Source organism: Protomyctophum parallelum (assembly GCF_964188405.1).
Source record: "Protomyctophum parallelum genome assembly, chromosome: 17".
Lineage (NCBI taxonomy): Eukaryota > Metazoa > Chordata > Actinopteri > Myctophiformes > Myctophidae > Protomyctophum > Protomyctophum parallelum.
In genome coordinates, this window is record NC_139719.1 from 36,380,002 (window position 1) to 36,400,690 (window position 20,689).

Genomic DNA, 20,689 nt, shown 5'->3' on the forward strand with positions numbered 1-20,689 from the left:
CACGCAAATGTGGTTTTAACAACTTCTCTAAACAGTAAACACTATTAAACAACATTTGTATTTACACGCATCATTTGCATGAATTATTGATGCTAGGCCGTGTATAATTTAACTTCTAAATGACATACTGTATAAATAAATATATAGCAAGTGTATAACAAAACTACATGTTACATGTTTATCAAAATAACTTCATATTGATGACATCTAAATGCCCCCACAGGATTAGGGCCCCCTGGGGCTACAGTCACCCAATCCACACCAAACTTGGCACAAACACTGTTCAGGGTCTGCCATGACAACAGGCACACCGGGGGGCACGTCTGGCCCCCATGGACTCACGTCAGGAGCCCAGGGCAACAGGCACGCTGTTGCTCTAAAGCCTCCCATACAGGAGTGTAACTATCGTGACGCAATTGCGTTGTCTGCGCTGGGCCCCAAATTCTACCCGTGCCGAACGCTGAAAGCTGCTTCAAAATCTAGAAGTTCTTTCAGTGCGTTTTAACAGCGGGAGAACAACGGCAAACGATCATGAATTTCATTGGCTATCGCCTAATCGGCCACTATCGGCAAACGATATCTCCCGAAAAGATGAATTATTTTATCCTTTCGGGCGACGTTCCTCCGCTTATCGCCTGTTCGCCTGCTATCACCATTAGTCGCCGGGTCCCATAGACAAATAATGTACAATAACGCTGTCGAACGTAGTTAAAAAAGGGAAATAAAGAAAGCATTGCTCCCAAGTGGAGCTCGCACCTCATGTGATCAGTCTGTGATGTCAGTCATCTGACATATCTGTGATGTATGATACCATATTTGGGCAAGGTTTCAGCCTGAGCCAATTGCCATTCAATTCCATTATCAAATCAAGTTAAATATTTTAAATATACAGCCCTATGGGGGCTTGCATGAGAGATTTGGTGCTGATCGGTCTGGTGGAGAAAACTTCAGACAGAGCTGGAGACGGCAATTTTCTTCAGATGATCCATGAACAACTGCAGACTGCAGTCATCTGTTAGGATGGAAGCACCTGACTCTTGGGCCCAGGCGTATACGTTGTTGTGGGTTTGAGACGGATTCACCTTGGACAACAGGAACCGGGCCTCACTTCCTCCATGCTGTGTGTCTATATATGTTGGCATGGGGAAGCGCGTTTGCAGCAGTTCCTGGACGTCGTCAACTGGAGCTTGAAGAAGATTTTTGAAATTTTCATATTCTGGCATATCTTGATAGCCCGCCTGACGCCACTTAGAAACAGTCTCGCCATGGTAGATGAGTATCTGGAAGAAAGAGTCCATCAGGAGGATTCTGTCGGGTAGAATACTACTGCTGTCTAACAGGACAGGCTCAGGTGGTCCGTTGAAAGAGTAGGCATATAGAATAGGTTGGACCATAATGAGAGACTGAGTCAGATCTTGTCTCATAAGTTGATGTCTATAATATGAAGTCTCATCTGGACTGTTGTTGAAAACCTTGAGGAAGTGAGACCTACGCAAATGGAACATAAACTGTGGGTAGAGAGAGAAGGTTTCAGATAACCTGAAGGAGTTTGGGTCGTCGTTATGATAATCTCCAAACTTCTGACACAGTCTAATCAGTTGTTTGTCCAGCCATCTGAGTACGTCTGGTGCTTCTTTACTTTCCGCTTGGTGAACCGCCAGGCGTGCCATCAAGATGGCCGCCGCCTCCTGGTCAAATGATGATGCAATGTTCTGAATCCGAGTCTGGGCATCTTCCCAATTCCTGGCAATAGTGGTAACTCTAATGCGTCTCTGTCCAGACGAGTGTTGGTACTTGGTTACAAACTGGACCACACCCCGACCGTCCAGAGGGCTAGGAGCATTGTGTTGGTTGGCAACTTCAAAGTATAGTGCCAACGTGGTACCTTGGTCCAAACCACAGATCTTCCACTGATTGGTCCCTCCTATTCCAATCTCATTATTTGAGACACATGGGCCTTTAGCACTGAGGGACACGCATGACCCGATGGCTCCTGAAATCTTGAGCTCTCTGGATGTCTTTACTTCCAGAGTTCCAGCAAAGGCCATCTTAAACGTTCCCTGGTCATCTTTGGTGAAAACTCTCTGGAACGTTTGTTTAAAAATAGATGTGTTAAAGGAGTTTGCCATGACTATAAACCCTCCAGTATGATTAGAGCAGCATTTCATCTCCAACAGGCCAGTCTGGTCGAGGGCACAGGCATAGATGTCAATGATGTGGCCGTTGGTCGATGCTCTATTAGCCAGCGCCTCATAGTGTTTGGTAGCTTTTTTCATAAACTTGGCACTGCCTTCCTCAATGTCATGCCAGGAGCGGATGGGCATCTTCAGTTCATCCCCCACCACCATGCCAGGGCCTTGAGTGGCCGGACCCCCAATAAACATCATGACACGAGCTCCGGTGTTAGGGAACAAACACTCCAGTAGGCCAACAGCAATGGATAGGGCGACACCCGAAGAGCGGAGTGGTCTTTTGCCCTGAGTGACAGGCCAGGGGTCTTGCTGTAGCTCCCCCAAAAGGTCAATAAGGTTCATGTCTACTTTCTGGAGCGGCTGCAAGAACCTGTTAGAGGTGGGCTGCTGGAGGGACTGTGGTCCTCTTGCCTGGACTGGTGGTTTGGTAAGACCCAACATCTCCTGGATCTGTTTGCTGCTGAGGTCTTTAGTTCCCCTGAACACATAGCTCTTAGAAATTCCCTCACAGCCCAGGTCATGGACATGAACTATTTGACCAAAGGTGATGAGTCCCACCAGAGTAGCCGGGGGTAGAAGAGACAAAGACATCTGGAGAGACTCCTTCAGAGCCTGCAGGTCCTCATGCTCCGTGCAAGTGTCCACAACATACAGGAAGACCAAGGGCACCTGAGGACCACACTTTATACCATACTCTATAGTGGAGAATTGAGGAAGTAGCTCAGCAGGTTGGTTCACCTCGGAAATACCAGCATAGGTTGGAGGAAAGTGGTTGTTTTGGTAACAGAAGTTACAGGCCCACGACTTGTCTCTGTAGTGAACCCGACACAGGGGGTTGAGGACAGCTCTGCAGGTGGCTCTGCTGCAGAGAATTGGTTCATACTGGATGGGAGGGAGGTCAGGCCGTTCCTTCAGAGGAGTGAAGAGGGCGGCGATGGGTACGACCATCCCGGAAGCATCCAGGCGGCTGGATGGCCAAACGTTCCAACTAAACCGCACACCATCATGCTTCTCACACTGAGCAATGTATTCCGGGAATGTGGACATGACTAGTAGTCAAACTGCAGTCTCCTCTCTGCTACCAAAGACCAAACAGAGTACTTGGAGACCAGTCGATGATGTCAGTACTAAGATGTCAGATATCTCCATATTTGGGCAAATCGACAGACAGAGCCATGCAGCCATGTAGTTGCTGGTGTATGGAACTTGTAATCAATATTCACTACTTCCATAAGTTACGCTCTGACTTTAGGTGCGTTACCCGTTCAAATCATATCATATAAATAACGGTAATGGGGCGCACACACCAAGACTGCATTTCAGTTATTTATTCTTGCATGTTGGACAGGAGACAAACGTTTCGGAAATCCAGCCTTCATCAGTGTCATAAGTTCCACACAATAGTCAGTTTCTGTGCTTTATGGCTGCCTGCATGCGTATTCCAATGCCTTCTTCAGAGCACAGCACGCTTCTGGTTGGCTGCTGCTCTGTCCCACCGTACTGTGGCAGGGGCTAAATTTAACTTCTCAACTTCAATGCTTTGTGTGTTGCAGGCAGAAGCACTTTGCTGGGTACTTTTGATTATTATAGGACGGTGAACACATCTGCTACACTATGTAGGCTGTGGAACATGAATATGACTGAACTATTCACTAACAATTGAATATTGATTCAAGTAATGTACTGACAGTTACAAACAATACTGAACTACAGTATGCATACAATTATGTAAAGATGTGTTATGAACATGTGTTATGAACAGAAAAAGGTGTAAAATCTATTGGGAAGGTATGTAGCCGTCATATTTTACACCTTTCCTGTGTTTTGTTTTGTTTACGTCTCTCAGAAGGTTGGATGGGAATTATGTTGAAGCCTGTGAGCCTATAAAGATCTAAAAAAAAAGAAAAGTGTGCCTCCAGCTGTTCTAACATTCCAATGTAACAAATTAGAGCAGGTGGCAAATGTTTTGCATCACACATTAGTAGGCCATGGCAGTGTGGCACTGACATGTAGATTGTCAGTTAAGCATCTCTGCAAGTCCTTTGCCAGAGTCTCCACCCTCTCAGCTGAAAATAAGTGTGGAAACAGAATGCACTCTTGCATCAGGGTGAGTCTGATAAAATGCAACATGGTAGGCATAGAAAGAGAGATGTAGAGGAAGAGGAAACAGAAAGAGGGCTGACATTGATCCTACTATAATCTTTATTCTCTTCAATGCTATATGCAGCATGACTCATTCACTGGAGAGGGGGAGACACTTATGTGTGGGTGTGTGCACTGTGTGTGTGTGGTGTGGGGTGCCTGCTTGCGTGCGTGCATGCGAGAGAGAGGGAGAGAAACGTCTGTGTTGTGTTTACCCTGTTTTGCTGCAAAGTATGTGTACGCACATCTCAAGTAACCTCCCTTGTGTGCTCCAGCCCCCTGGAGACTGTCAGGCCCACACAAATAGTTACCTTTTTTATTGCTGGCGTGCTACGCTGCCAACATGATTGTGACCAGGGGACCATGCGTGGGTCCCCTGGTCCCCTAATCTAGTGAAACCTTAGATCAATAGACTTGAATAATTGATCTAGAGTGGAAATGTTAAAGGGCGTGACATAAAAAAAGGTTTTTGTAATGGTTTTCTTTCAGAGAAAAGCCCAGCCCACAGAAAATACATTGAGTGTTCAAAGTTCAGGTTGTGGGGGTGTAATTGAGGTCATACAACCTCAAAGAAAAACGAAAACGAAAAATAAATTAAAATGAATGTCATGAAACCTTTAAGTTTCACTGATCCCCGGCATCCCTATTTTGAGCATGTCATTAGAGACGAAATTATTTTCAAAAGATAAAACAGTAAATAGCGAAAATATACAATCCAAGCAGATTTTTCCACACAACACTGTATGTGACAAAGTATAACATTCAATTGAGTTTTTAATATTTAAGTCAGGCCTATGATACTCATCTGATGTTACCTGTGAGTGGAGTGGGGAAGGGACAGGAAATTGCTAAGTGTGAGTGGTCTGTAGGACTCTGCAGTCTCTGTAATCTCTGTGTGTACGTTTACTTTGGACATGTAAGTTATTGTGTGGGGATCTGATAAGGGACAACTTTATATATTTACACACTGCTCTCCGACCACGTGGAACAAGCTCAGGAGCTCCTGAACAGAGTGGCGTCAGAGTGTGCCAAGGTTGGCCTCCGGCTAAATGCCAAGACAACTGAAGTTATCACCTATAACATCCCATCGGAGCATACACCTCTGACAACAACAGGAGACACTGCTATGAAGGAAGTCAAGGACTTCAAGTACCTGGTCTCATGGGTCAACTCAACGGAGGAAGATCTTAAAGTGAGGAAGGCACTTGTGCATGAAGGGCCCTGAACGGTATGGCCAATATGGAACTCCAACCCCCGTCAAACCAAACTCAGCTTCTTCTATGCAACGGTAGAGTCTGTTCTCCTATACAGCGGTGAATGCTGTACCCTAGAGCCAGCCCTGCAGACGTCTCTGGGTGCTACACCAGAATGCTGCATGCCGTACTTGGACAGTCAGCTCTCAAAACACACATCACAGCTGTCACTTGATCCTGTAGGTTCACACTCTAGTCTATAACATACAACAAATTAGACCGTTCCTCACCCCCAGCTCCTAATCCAGACAACAGTCTTGTCAAAACTTGACTATTGTAACTCCCTCCTTACTGGCCTACCGGCATGTGCTGACTTATAGCATGTTATGTAGACAGCACTAGAATTGCATTGTGTGTAGTCATAGCACTTCATAGTACATATATATAGCATAGTATAGTATATATGTATAGTTTATAGTTTCATTATAGAGATATTCCACTGTTACGTTCTTAGCTTACGCATATTTCATGATAACTACTTTTTATGTATGTGATGTACTATTGCCATGCTTTTTGTTCTTGCTTAATGTAAGTCACTCTGGATTAAGAGTGTCTGCTAAATGCCTAAATTGCCTAAAGAATCTGTATGATGGAATGCCAAGGGTGAGCCAGAAAATAACAGCCAGGAGAATGAGACTATAGGACACTGCCATAGACACCAAGCCATTCAGCAAACTAGTGCTGTGGGAACCAACACGCTGGCACCGGTCATGAGGACGTCCGACATTAACATATGTTGATGTACTTGTACTCAAGAAATACGTATGAGCGCAAAGCACCAACAAACTGACCAGATGTATGGAGAACTGGGATGACTGGAAGCGACGATGGAGGGCTCGTCTGAGGACGACCTAGAGAACTGTGCCAAATCTAGAATCTTTGCTGCTTCCAATCCTGCCCGATTGGTCAACGGTTCAAACTTTGTGTGCAGAGAGCGACTGACATTGCTGTGGAGGTTTTTTGTATATAGCCACAGATGATTCATTATAATTACTTGCTCAAGCAGAGCGTGCAAGTAATGTTATCAGTCAGGTGCTACGATGCGTATGTCCCTTAGCAGCATATGATATGACGGCATGGACATACGGAAGCAGACCGTGCAGGTATGTTTTCCGTCATGCTACGAAGCGTATGTCCCATGACGTGATGAAGATATGTACCAATGCCAGGGTAAAATTGGTTTACGATGGTGACGTAATGATGATGGATTAAAGTGACATACGCGTCAAACCACCAGAGTAACCACATTATACCACTAATCAACTCAGAAATTACATACATACATATACATACAGTAACTACACAGTGCCAAACCAGAGGTTACAGAATGTTCACACTGAGTGTAGGACTCGAGACATATCTGCTACAGATGTACACCAACACAATGTACATCAACTGCTGTATCTCATTGGAATGACCTCTCTCTAGAATGAGAGATCATCAATCAAGTATAATTCTCAGTCATCTTCCCTGTCTAGCTTGAAAATTGCATGCAACAAGAATATTCAGTCCTACAATCTTTCTGTTCTCCCCATTTATCTTTTGGAGCAACTGGTGAGGCAGAGAGGATGAGTCCGATTTGCAAAATGGTGCGTCCTTGGTTCTCTTCAAGTCAAGCATTGTGTTTCTCACAAAACAATATTAGTTGCCATAGAGACAGACATTTTTCTAGTAAGTTTATGCCATGGACAGCCATATTTCAAATTGCTCCACTGTGGAGATTTTAATGCAGAACCTTAGGCCAGCTAACATTAGGACTATTCCTATAATAAGACAGTCACCCAAGTATGAAAGGCATGGGTGAGGGGTAGAAATTTAGGTATTAGGGATATTGTTAATGATTTTTCAAGCTACTGTTAATGATTGCAGTAATGCTGATGGTGAATGGCCAATAAGGAGCGTCTGCAATTATGGTGGACGCACGCACAACTCAAATAGGCTCTCACATGGGTCCTTTCAATGCATGGGCTGTCACAGTGTCAGAAAATGGGGGTGTCTTTGTTTCATCTGCTGTCTCAGGTTTTATCAACCATAACAGCATCCAAGAAAGGGCAATGTTAGGCCCAAACCACACCAATGCAACTAGTCACAACTCCTTGCATCACACCAATGCATCTCCTTGCAACTGCTATTGTGGATAATGGTTGCATGCATCTATGAACCTACTCGCAACCGTTTGGTTGCAAGGGGTTGCATGGCGAATCATTGGTGTGGTTGGGCCTAATAAACTTATGATTTGGACTCTGGAAATACTTACTTACTTAGGCCCGTCGCTCCCAGTGGAGCATAGGCCATCAACGACTCTTCTCCATCCAACACGGTTTTGGGCTGTCCTTTCCGCCTCTCCCCAGCTGATTCCCTGTCTCTTCAGCTCCGCCTCAGTGTCCCGCCTCCAGGTGTTGGCCGCCCTCTCTTCCGCAGGGTTCCCTGGAAATATTAGACATTAATTGTCAAATGTGCAAGCATGTTCTAATCGTGCATACTTTACATTACTTAATGCCAATTTCCAAATATTTAGTTTAGTATATTACAGTTTCTGTAATTCCCATCAAACCATATAGACATATCTTTTTGACATCACATGGAGTAACGTTACTATAACAAAGGCCTCGTGCTTCTTCTTATTGAAGATTTAGGCTACTGCTGGTGAGCTAGTAATTTGAGCTTGTTCGATCGTTACAATCCTTTGCAGTCACTCCGGCTAGATCATCATCTAACGTTAACATATAATGTCCATATTATAGTTAAATTTAATTTCTTTCATTTAACAATCAATAAAATAATGGGTGGAAAGAAACATGCTAATGTAACTACTACAGTAGCTCTTAATGGCCTTTCCTCAATGTATATCACGTAGGTAGTACCATCTTGGCCATTCTTATCTCCGGGTAATGAAACATGAGGCATAACAATTAGCAAGGTATGACCTATCTGTCGGTAGGAAGGAGAGAGAAAGAAAAGGAAGGCTTGAATCGGGAAAGAAAAATAGACAATGACACGAAAAAGAAGGAAACTAGAAAAAGTTCCCCTCTGGCTCACCAGCAGTTTTAGGTAAGAACATGAATTGGCCTGTTATAGCGCCACTATGAGGCCGATTAGAATTTTTGTTTAGTTTTTTTTTCTTCCTCTGCCTAGTGAGAATGTGTGTGCATAATTTCACAGAAATCGCACGCTGTGTTCATGATTTGAGGCATTTAGTTCGAAATGGATCAATCCTGCAAATCACATGACTATAGAGATGGTGTATACTGATTTGCATGATGTATGGATAAAGTAATATAGATAAATGAGTTTTGCACACATTTGTGTGCAAAACACAAAGGTTCGTCGTCGGCATCCAGGGAGTGTGTGTGCACAGTTTGGCCTTGACCGGGCCAACGGTGTCGGATATTAGCTGTACGCAGACGGACAGATGGACAGAGTGCAAAACATACTCTCCCCATGCCTTCGGCTGGTGGAGACAACAAACAGAAAGAGAGCATCGTGGGGTATACTGGAAGAGACAAGATGGCAGCGGGACACAGGGAGCGACATTAATCCCGAAGGCAGCCCTCAGAGCAGGTGGCTGGGTTAATCACACCTCCTGTCACTATGATGGATGTGTTTAGCTGCCAGGCATCTCATTAAACGTCCTCTGCTTTCTCCACAATACACAATACAACAGGTCTCAGCTTCTATAAATTCAATGATTCACTGGTTATTCATCTCACTCGCAGTCAATCAGTCATTCCTTGCTATGAACTTGTGTTCGTCTGTTCTAGACATTACAATGCTTGAGAAATGTCTGTCGCCCATGGATAATATGTAATAGAATATGCTTAGGAATATGCTTTACTTTATGTATGAATTCAATACAGTATTGCTAGACTGTGGTGAGGAATTAACAATATATTACAATGCTGTCCGTCTAATCATTACTCCAAAATGTCCACTATACTACGACAAATCAGACGTGAGTCAAGCTCATGGGCGTAGATGGATCACAGTCAGCCAGATCAAACAATCAATAGCCCCTTTTAAGGGGCTATTCCAGGCCTGTTCAAGCCTGGAATGTTTCCTCATCATTCCGCTTCAGCGCTCTGTGTATCCATGAGTTTCCAGTGTCCCGTGAGGCCTTGTGTGAAATGTGAATTATACCGGTAGGCAGACTAATATGACCCTACAGGATGTGTTCACACATTATTGTTGACTGACAGGGATCACTCAAATGAAACAAATGACTGACAGGTGATGCCCATAATTCCCCCCAAAAAAAGAAAAACAAGGGGGAGGTAAATGTAAATGTAACTTTCCCATCCCTTTTGTAGTAAATAATAGTGTATTTGTTGATGACATGTATTGTGTTAATTTTTGGATGCTATGTTGAAAGTCCCCAGGACTTTTGTGTTATCCTTTTATCTTTGTCTTACTGTACTATCATGCTGTTTACATTTCTAACCGATAGGAGTCCCAGAGCTGAATAGAGGTATCTGTAAAAGGCGGCATAGCAGGACAGAAGTGTAAGTGTAAAGGTCCATGCACATTTCTGTATTGAACCATTTTACACGTGTGTGTGTGTGTGTGTGTGTGTGTGTGTGTGTGTGTGTGTGTGTGTGTGTGTGTACGCGTGTGTGCATGTGTGCGTGCGTGTGTGTGTGAGAGAGATTAAGTGTGAATCTCTAAACTGCCTAATTACACCAAATTCACATTCAAACCCTAATTTTAATTTTCCAACTGCTGCATCTGAACACATAATCTTGGAATTATGTGTTCCCAGTGAGGAGGCCCCACTGGGAGGATGTAGACTCGGCCTTCGTCCTACTCCTCCCATCCAACACTCTCCACTGACAGGTGCCGCCGCCACAGCCCATATGAATACGTGCAATGACAGACGCTTGACAAAGCCGGATGCAGTTGAACCCGCAACCTCCAGGGTGGTGGGCAGGCACCGTACTGACTGAAGCTCTGCACCACCCGAGCACTCAGCAATGCACATTTAAAAACACAACCACACACAGTTAAAGGGGTCAGTGCCTTTTTCAGATCTCACCGATAGTGCTGTGACCTCACATAACACTCGAAGAAATAATGTCTGCTGTACTTTTGGAGTTCAGAGGTCTTATGGCTTAGGGTCTACATGGGTTTTGAAACTCCTCCAATAAACACTGAACAGATTCTGATGCTGCCATAGCAGAGTTGCCTCTCTCTAGCTCCTCCGCCCTCTTTTCTCGGTCTCCTTGCTGCTCCACTAGTGACCCATGCCCCGATCTGTCTTTGCCCAGCTTTGAGGACGTGAAAGACGGTGGAGGGAGTCAAATGCCTTGTCTGGAGCACTTTGGTATGCATACACTACCTGTGGGCAGATGGTGAAGATGTCATGAGGGCAGACATTACATAAATCAGTGGACAGCCCTGCTCTATGTGGTCAGTGAGGGCAGAGAGGGGTTCAACAGGCTGGAAAGAGTAAGAAGTGAATAGTATGGTTAGGGCTGAAGACCGTAATATACCAGTGGATGCAGTGATATAACAAATAATAGGCACTCTCTATCCAGAGCGGTAATTTCAATAATACAATGAGCTGACATTTCTAGATTGTCAACAGTACAAACTACAAAATGTTAAGAGTACACGATCAGGGCCTAATGAGGCTGTTAATCAGAATGCCAATCTGGGAAATAATAATAAATCACTCCAGAAAAAAGAGATGTATGGGAGCTCAGTTGGACTCAGCTATAGAACTAACGATATCGAATTAGTTCCTTCTCTCGCCAAGATGCTATAATACAACCTATATACTCCAGGGGGGGGAATCCGCTCACTCTCAATGATGATTGATTAGAAGCCTCTCCAAGCCAAATCCTCAGCTCATAGAGTAGAACTACAAATAAGGCTTTATGCATTCAGTCGTCAACCTCCGTCTCCCTTCTGATGCCAAGATTGTAGACTAGAGGAAGCACAGATAAATACTGCTGAAAGCTGACTGCAAGTCTGCACCGCATTATGGTTTGAAAGTGTGTTTGCACTGATAAAAGGCTTTTTTTCCCTAAAAACCAGTCTGAAGCGACTGGTTGGTACTCTAAACATCGGGACATAGGTAAGGACATAGGGACATTGCTGTTCCTTGGAGTGGTTGCACCACTCAAAAATAAATCAGTTAGAAGCAGCACTGAATCTGGGTGTATTATGGCTGCGTTATTTACAGCCCTTTCATCCCCTCTTTGCCTTCAGGACAAAAAGGAACGTTCCCTAGGCAGGCCTCTCTGCATGCACTTATGTGATATGGCGATATGCTTAATTTGCCCTAATCATTAAATTAATCACTATATGTTGTACAACGAATAATGAGAATAGCCGATTTACATTCACGTTGTCGCACGCACGCACGCACACACGCACACGCGCACACACACACACACACACACACACACACACACACACACACACACACACACACACACACACACCTTTTTGAGTTTCTCTGCCTTATTATATGTTCTTTACAAAGAAAGATTAACTTGACATGACAAATTGTCCAATATTCTCGGTCGTTGACAGCTGCAGCCAGACTGAATGAAAAGCTGCAGTCACCAGGTGCCAATTACCTTGACAAATGGCTCTTGTTCACTTCTAAACATGTTCTCTCTGCAAGGTGGGAAGAAAGAGATGAGGCATTTTTTCTCGATCATTATATTTCTGTCACACAAAAGAATAGAAATAAATAATGCCAGAGGGATAAGCCCACCTGCACAGCACAGTGTGTATTATCAATACACATTGTGTATTATCAATCCCACACCCTGAAAGAGTGTTAGTCATATTTTAAATGAATATTCTGGATTGTATTGTGTATATACATTTTACCCAGGCTTCTCTTCTGGTATGGTTGTGTGGAATGGATGAAAATCAACGTAGCTAACAAGCAAGCCATCGCATCCAACAATCTAAATACTATATTAATATGATCTATATCTCTTGTCTTTTTTCCGCTGACTGTCACTAAGAGGCTAAATGATGTTATGAGGAAATCAATATAATGTCTCATTGCATTTCCCCTCTCGTCGATTTGAAAAGGCTTCCTGAGTGATGGTTGCTGATGGCTCCTGTGTCAGCCAGAGATGTCAAGGCCAAAGTGACAGGGAGCATCTGCCAAGATGTTCTCACACGCACGCTTACTTGTTGTCGTGCGGCAAAACAAGCATGTACAGTACTGTAAATCATAATATGCAGCAACCAGCTGTTGGTTTGGGCTTGAAATATTTTGGAATTTGGACCAAGAGACAAAAACCGCTGACTTACATTTGTCACTTCTGTTCACTTGTGAATGTGATGGACTGGACAGCAGGACATTATGACCCAGACAACAGGTGGACTCATCAAAGTCCTCACTGCCATCAGCACAGACCAGCCAGTTCCTATGAATGAATGAACCAAATGGCTTTTTGATTGCTTGACCTTTCCTGTTGTGAGGGGATTTTCAAACTTTGAAAAAAGAAAAAAGAAAAACTATAAGCGACACAATGGAAAGAGAGAGAGAGAAGTGAGACAGACAGACACACACACACATAATTTCTGGTTTTATTTTTACATGCTTATGAAGATCAGCCAGAACACTAACACCACAGGTTTTGATGTTCCCGGGGTGATGTTGTTGTCCGATATTATTGGGATTATTATATTATATATATTTTTTATACGAGGAAACGTATCCCAAACTGTAATTACTCCCTCGCACACACCTGGCAATTTCTTTGTCTATAGAATGTCATCCAGCAAGCTCCCCTTGGCCCTTATTGCGTTTCTCTATCTCAGATGCCAAGCAACCTCTTTCTGTTTATCAAAGGAATTGACAAAGTCAATTAAAATGCAAGCACTTCAGCCACCTATTGCACCACCCTCACCACAGTTACGTTCTCCACTTCTGGTTGCCAGAGGAACCCCCCTTCAACTGATTACAGTGAGTGTGGCGAAGATATCCGCCAGTTCATGATGAAAACACACTTCAAACCAGTTCTACAGATAATATAAAATAGCCTACCTTTTGCAACACAACTACAAAAATCTCATATTACCAGTTCTCATAGTACCCCTTCTCCCAATGTTCCAGTCAATCAAAAACAAATGGAAACCAAAAACAAACAAACTAAAAAACTAAAAGATTTGATGCAATATTAATAGTTTGAGTGTTTTGTGTGTGTCTGACTTTGTGGTAGGCCCAAACCGCACCAATGATGCAATCATGCAACTCCTTGCAACCAAACGTTTGCGAGTTGCATGTAGTTGCATGAAACCATTATCCCCAATGGCAGTTACAAGAGTGGTGTGACATGTCCTTAAAACTGCGGTTTGGGCCTTAACTTATGCATTACCGTAGAGAGATTTCATTTGCTCAGCTCAGCTAACTCACAGATGCTAAAAATCTTTCGCTATTTTTGTTTCGGATCCAGTCAGGACTGGACTAATCCACAGAAGAATGCACTGTGCTGGCAAATCCGAAGATTAGATTCTTCTTTCATGTTAATCTTCAAATCATGTTTGCCATTCTGCTCTTTATTGCATGCTTTGCTGCCAGAGCATTTCTCATTATCATACTTCTATACTGAGTTCTATTAAACTCATTGACTAAGAAATCAAATTTGCCCCGTTCTCATGTTGTCACAATTGCCTTCCATGTGTTTTAGATCGCACACCGAATCGTTGGTAATGAGAGAGTCGTTTGTTGTGTTTTCATGGGAAAAAAATGAAAAAACGTGTTCAGTAGTTAGAGCCCATTAAAGTTGTCATGCCAAATTGGAACGAAACAAGGAAGTGAAATATGAGGATGTGGAAAAAAGTATCATTGTGGGAGCTTGGTGGGAGATTTCTCACGTCAAAGCCCCATTGAGACTTAATTGCACAGTGGACCATATATATAAACTCCATTTCAGACCTGTGGGTCCATATAAAAGAAAACGATAAATATAAATATGCTAGCCAATCGTGCCATCTAGTGGAAACACCAAAAAGACCTCAAAAGACGTTCTTGGCAAAAAAAGACGAGCGAGTGAGTTACCGGTAAATTCTTTGATCCTAACATAACACAAGGACAGAACAAAATGCACTTATTTCCATCTTGCTGTCTCTTTCTCTTGTTACCCAAGAAGAAACCTTATGAACCATGCAATAACCTTTTATATACTGCTCAAAGATCTAAGCAGTACCTTCGACATAGACAATGCTATCAGTTTGTGTACGTGGGTGGTTTGTCAGGATTAGTGTCTGGGAGAGAAGGGAGCCAACATAATGTGATTAAACGTAATTAAGAAAGCGTTAACGTTCGGGTGAGTAGGAGTAGAAAGGCGGAGCAATCTATTTAATTCAAACATTAAGAAAAAGAGGTTAGCTCACTGACTCAGGCAAGAACCCACAACACACTACAATCAACAGGCAATGGTCAGAACCGCAGGGCCCACAAGTTCAAAACTGTAACTCCCCATCTGATTGGGTCAGATTTGGATTTTGGTTAGTCAAAAACCAACAATCTGGATTTGGATCACTCCCATCAGATCAGGAAATCAAGTCCTCAAAATGGGTAGTTCAACAAACAAAAACATAGGATTGGGTTCGATTAAAAAAAATCTGGATTATCTTGATCCCAATGGAGCAGTGGATTTAGAGTGGATTACCAGACCAAAACACACGATACAATACTATACTACTATACTATAATACTACTATATACTATTTGTAGCCTTTATGGTTGATTCAAATTGTCATTTATTTTCATTGTACACTTCTCAGAACAGTGTATTCAGATAATGATAAAAAAGGACCCCCATAGCATCCCTTTTCTGGGCAAATTTCTTTGCGCAAATTAGGCAGAACTGTGTCCAGGCTTAAATTGTCCACCCTATGGGAGCCCTACTCCACTAGATGTCTAAATATCTCCCACCGTTCTCTCCTTCACTCCAGAGTGAAACACTGACAGTCACAGATGAAAACTGACCGTTTATATATTGTACCTGTATAATTTCTCACAACAATAAACAATTCTTTATTCATAAATGTTCTGGCAGTCATTTTATTTGACATTCATTTTTACAAGCGAGACCTGGCCATTGTAGCAACTGAAAAATAAATAAATAAATATATATATAACCAAACAATATATAAACAATAAAACAGAAAGAAAACACTACATGGCTTCTCAGGGAGAAATAAATCACATGCCTCCATCACTATACATCCGGATGCCCATAAATGCATTACTGGATATAATGGGTCTAATTTTAGACATTTTGGGAATTCTTCCAGGGGATCCGCACGTAATTCCGACTTTTAATTGTTTTCCTTATTGAAATTTAGTTCAAATTTAAGACAGATACTTTAGCTCACGATTCCCTTGTGAGGCATCTATTTAACCCATTCTGACCGGGCACCCATTTTGGTGTTGGCATCATGTTATGCTTTAGCTATTGAAAAATAGCAGATCTACAAGCTCATATCGCGCCACCGAGTGGCGCGATACGAGCTTGTAGGTCTGCTATTTTTGAAAAATCAAAGAGCGACTGACATTTTTAGAATCTGATCTCAGGTCAGAATGGGTTAATAATGAAACTGTCAGGATGTAATAGACATTTTTAGAATCTGATCTCAGGTCAGAATGGGTTAAAGGAAGTTATGATGAATGCAATATTGAACTAGAAAAAGTGCCCTTCCGGGCACAGGTCTCCACCAGGTTATCCACAGATCCGTGCAGTTAGAGGTAAAAACACTTTTCGGCCAGTTATAGCGCCACCTTGAGGCTGAGTTGAAATTGTTCATGTGGCATTTCGTCCTCGGCCTAGTGGGAATGTGGGTGCACAATTTCACGGAAATCACGCGATGTGTTCATGATTTGCAGCATTTTGTTTGAAACTGAGCACTCCTGTGAACTTTGGAAGCCAATCTTAACCAATCAGGATGGAGTCTGATAAATCTGAAAGACCCGTTTCGTTGAATGGCTCTAGAGAGACTGTGTACCAATTTGCGTGATGTTTGGACAAAATCTGTAGGTGTACTGTGCAAAAACTTGTTTTGCACAAAGCGGCCTCCTGGTGGCGCTATAACAGGCCGTTCTGGAAAGTTTGGGGCAGAGGTTGATCGTTGGCATCCAGGGAGTGTGTGTGCAAAATATGGCATCGACCGGGTTAACGGTGGCCGAGATTAGCTGTTCACGGACACACGGACACACGGACGGACGGACGGACACACAAACGGACGGACGGAGTGCAAAACATACTCTCCCCACATGCCTTCGGCCTGGTGGAGACAATAAGCTTATTTTCCTAACTACACCAGATACTACAGATATATTTTCAGTTCATGGCAGAATAGAACAGAATGACTGGCACTTGTTCTGACAGGAAGCAAGTTATTCTATGAGGAAAATAAATGTAGAGCAACAGTGACATCTACTGGCCATATATGAAACTGCATTCACTAGCTCTACATGCATTTATGGACTGAAATATACTTCTTTTAAATGTTCAAAATGAGAGAAATATTGGAATATAACTCTCTAGATAAGTTAAATAGGTCAAGATTGTTTCAGGCAGCTTACCATGTGATGGACTGTAGATAAGACAAACTGTAAGCAGTACTAAGCAGTAAGCACCACTTTGAAAATATCAAGTAGAATTGTTCATTTAACACACGTCAAAATGCAGATAAAGGAAAAACAGTGCAAACCATTTAGAATGGTTGATTAAATTAACAGTCTGGATTGTACCATGTGATTCTTGCTTTATCCAGGGGACATGCAACAAGCTGGTGAGAAATAACTCTCTAGATAAGTTAAATAGGTCAAAATTGTTTCAGGCAGCTTACCATGTGATGGACTGTAGATAAGACAAACTGTAAGCAGTACTAAGCAGTAAGCACCACTTTGAAAATATCAAGTAGAATTGTTCATTTAACACACGTCAAAATGCAGATAAAGGAAAAACAGTGCAAACCATTTAGAATGGTTGATTAAATTAACAGTCTGGATTGTACCATGTGATTCTTGCTTTATCCAGGGGACATGCAACAAGCTGGTGAGAAAGGCTAGATCATAGATCCGTAGTTTAACACTAAACTGGATAATCTGGAGGTAGTTGTGGAAGGTTGATTGATTCATTGATTTAATTTGGTGATATAAAAAGAGCACAGCTGCACTTTCCGACATACAGTCAATGCATCACTGAGGATGAAAAGGGCGTATTTCAACAAAAAACACAACAAATAACATAAAATATGACACCACAACAGCAGTACATAACAACAGTAATCAGAAGCTAGCTCTGGTCCATAGCCTTAAGGACTTCATCTTAAGTCCCTAAGGCTATGGACGAGAGCTAATCAGAAGCTAGACTATAGAATCCTGATGAACAACTCTCATACCGTTGCTAGAAGGGATGAGGAGCACATTCAGCCACAGACTCTGCCAGTGACCACCAGGTCACTGACTGTTCTGTTCTTTGGGATTACTGACTCCTGCAAGACTCTGGTGCAATTGCACACGACTACTGGGATGTACACTACAGAAGTTAATAGAACCATGACAGATGACCATTAAGGATAACTGTTGAGACATATATTCTTTCATATATTGATGATAGTACAATACATTTATATTATCCATTGTTGAAGGCCTGTTGATATATTCAGTAATCAGTAGCATATTCCTTAGTGATATTCTGCACATCTAGCCATTCCTATTCATTGTCGATAGATGTATATCCATGCATATATTCACTGGTGATCTTTTTATCTATGCAACTCTTTCAGACCCAGCACTGATATTCCCCCATGGGAATATACATGTTATACATGTTTTTATGGGCAGTAGTCAAGAATTCTGTGTGAAATACAATAGAAATTGGTAGTGTTGCCATTTGCAAATATACATGTCTTAAAGATAAACCCATATTGGTTGTCGAATAAAAACAACTCCAGTCCACGTTATATAACAGACCGCTATTTGGTAATACATTATTTTGGGAGCATTTAAGAATGTGTGTAGACTTCCTCCTTCTCTTCATACAACAGGACAGGCACATAAGGAATTTCACATACATTAAAATCAATGACAGCCAACTTATGGAACCTGAAGGAATTACCATTTTTCATAGTTTCCTAATCGATTGTTTTATCATAGGGAAGACACTTAATTTAGCATTTATGAAATAATTTATCATAGGGAAGACACTTAATTTAGCATTTATGAAATAATTTATACCAGCGTTACCAAGAAAAGTGACAATTGTACTGACTATTAAAGACACTACTGTGTGTGAGAACCCTCCATCCTCTACCCCTGGTGGTTTTCCAGACCCCCCTCATCCTCGTGCTTAGGGTCAGGATTTGTATCCAGGGTGCATACCTTACCCAGCTCATAGTGGTCATCTGGCTGCTTATTCCTTCTATTCTTCCTATCAAACTCTGCAGTGATCTGTGCCAGGGTCTTGCCCTTGGTCTCGGGCAAATAAGCCCCCAAGAGAAGGGAGGCTATGATGCAGACTGCACAGAATGGCAAGAAACAAAATTCCCCCAGACCTTTCACAAGGAAGGGGAAAGCCATGCCAACTACTAAGAGGTTGATCCACATAAGCGACCCTGCGATCATGTACGCCGCAGGCCGCGCTGCCTGGTCGAAGATCTCTGCTGGTAGGATCCCTGTGACACCAGCAGGTCCCATGCCAAAGCTGAGGATGTATGCGAAGACACAGACCAGACTGAGATAGGGCATCCCCGGTACGCCCTGGGATTGGAGTGACAGTGCGATAGTGAAGACTACTGCCCAGCAGGCCATGAGTGCGTAACCCCCAGCCAGGAGCCGGCGGCGGCCCACACGCTCAATCAAGAGGTTGCACATGATGGCAGCAGTGAACTCTGAGGCCCCTGTGCCGATGCACACATACTGTATCTTTTCTGGGGGGATTCCAGCTTTCTGGAATATGGAAGAGGCATAAAAGTAGATGGAGTCATTTCCACAGAGCATCATGGCACTGCTAGCAAGCATGGCAACCCTGAGTTGGGGACGTACATCAGGGTCCATCAACAGAGCCCACATTGTCTTGGCAGCAGCAGCAGATCCGGTTCTGGACACAGCCTTTTGTTGCCGTTCTTCCTCAAGAATCTCTTCCATTTCCCAGATGGGGACCACCCCGCCACGAAGCCGACCCAGAGCCATGGTACAAGCCTCTCTGTCTCCCCGGTTGATGAGCAGGTACCGGGGGCTTTCAGGGAACCATGGTAAAGTCACAAGCTGGATCATACCGGGGAGAGCATTGCTAGCTAGAAGGTAAGGCCAGAGATATTCCGTGCCGAGCAGCTCAGTGAGGCCAACCACCTGTCCAGCAAATATCCCGAATGCGGTGAAAACGGCTGAGGATAAGGCCACAGCACCTCTGAGGTGTTTTGGGGAGCTCTCGCCAAAGTACATAGGCTGGACATTCATACTGACCCCTGCGTTGATTCCTACCAGAAAACGTGCTACGGCGATCATCTCAAATGACCTCAATGGCCTGCTTGCCAACACTATTATGGCACCAAGAAACAAGAAGGAGTTGTTGATGAGTAGGGAGTGCTTCCTCCCCAAGCGCACAGACATTGGCCCAGCCACCAGGGCCCCAATCAACCCCCCCAGTGAGAAAGCAACTACAATTAAAGTCCATACTAATGTTACCTGCAGGGTGTCCAGTCCAGTGCCCCATCGTTCCGTGTATGTGTCGTTAATGAAGCCCTGGATATGGCTTGTGGGAGAGTTGATGATTGAGATGTTGTAGCCATATTGGAAGGTCCCACCAATAGCTGTGAAACACACCGTTAAAATAAGTGTTCTGGAACAGCCTGAGCATTTACCGGTATCTTCCATCTGAGTCTGAGTGTCATCTTCAACAGACATTTTGGCAAAACAAACAAGAAAGTCTACACACTAGTACTGTACAGTCTACTTATTGTTGAAGAGTAAAAATATATGATGATGCCCCTCACAGTAACCGTCACCGGGCCAGGCTTACCCTCACGGGAATTGTTGAGTTGAGGTGTCTTAAAGAGCTTTCTTTCGACTGCTGCATTACGCCCATGCGACCGTCAAGTCTGTAGTCTGTATTCGGTAACCGT

At 43.2% G+C, this 20,689-nt stretch overlaps 2 protein-coding genes across 2 annotated transcripts; both read right to left on the reverse strand.

Annotated features, from left to right (window-relative positions):
* Window positions 1-947: 947 nt before the first annotated feature.
* On the reverse strand, window positions 948-3,239 carry LOC310874730 (protein transport protein Sec23A-like; the record flags this gene model as incomplete). Its single annotated transcript, XM_083787594.1, has 1 exon — window positions 948-3,239. The coding sequence occupies one exon, from the start codon at window positions 3,237-3,239 to the stop codon at window positions 948-950; it is 2,292 nt and encodes a 763-aa protein (XP_083643720.1).
* A 15,636-nt stretch (window positions 3,240-18,875) lies between these two features.
* LOC310874731 (solute carrier family 2, facilitated glucose transporter member 11-like) lies at window positions 18,876-20,681 on the reverse strand (the record flags this gene model as incomplete). Its single annotated transcript, XM_083787595.1, has 2 exons — window positions 20,587-20,681; window positions 18,876-20,377 (listed from the first exon to the last, which is right to left on the reverse strand). The coding sequence occupies exon 2, from the start codon at window positions 20,175-20,177 to the stop codon at window positions 18,876-18,878; it is 1,302 nt and encodes a 433-aa protein (XP_083643721.1). The 5' UTR covers window positions 20,178-20,377; window positions 20,587-20,681.
* Window positions 20,682-20,689: the final 8 nt, after the last annotated feature.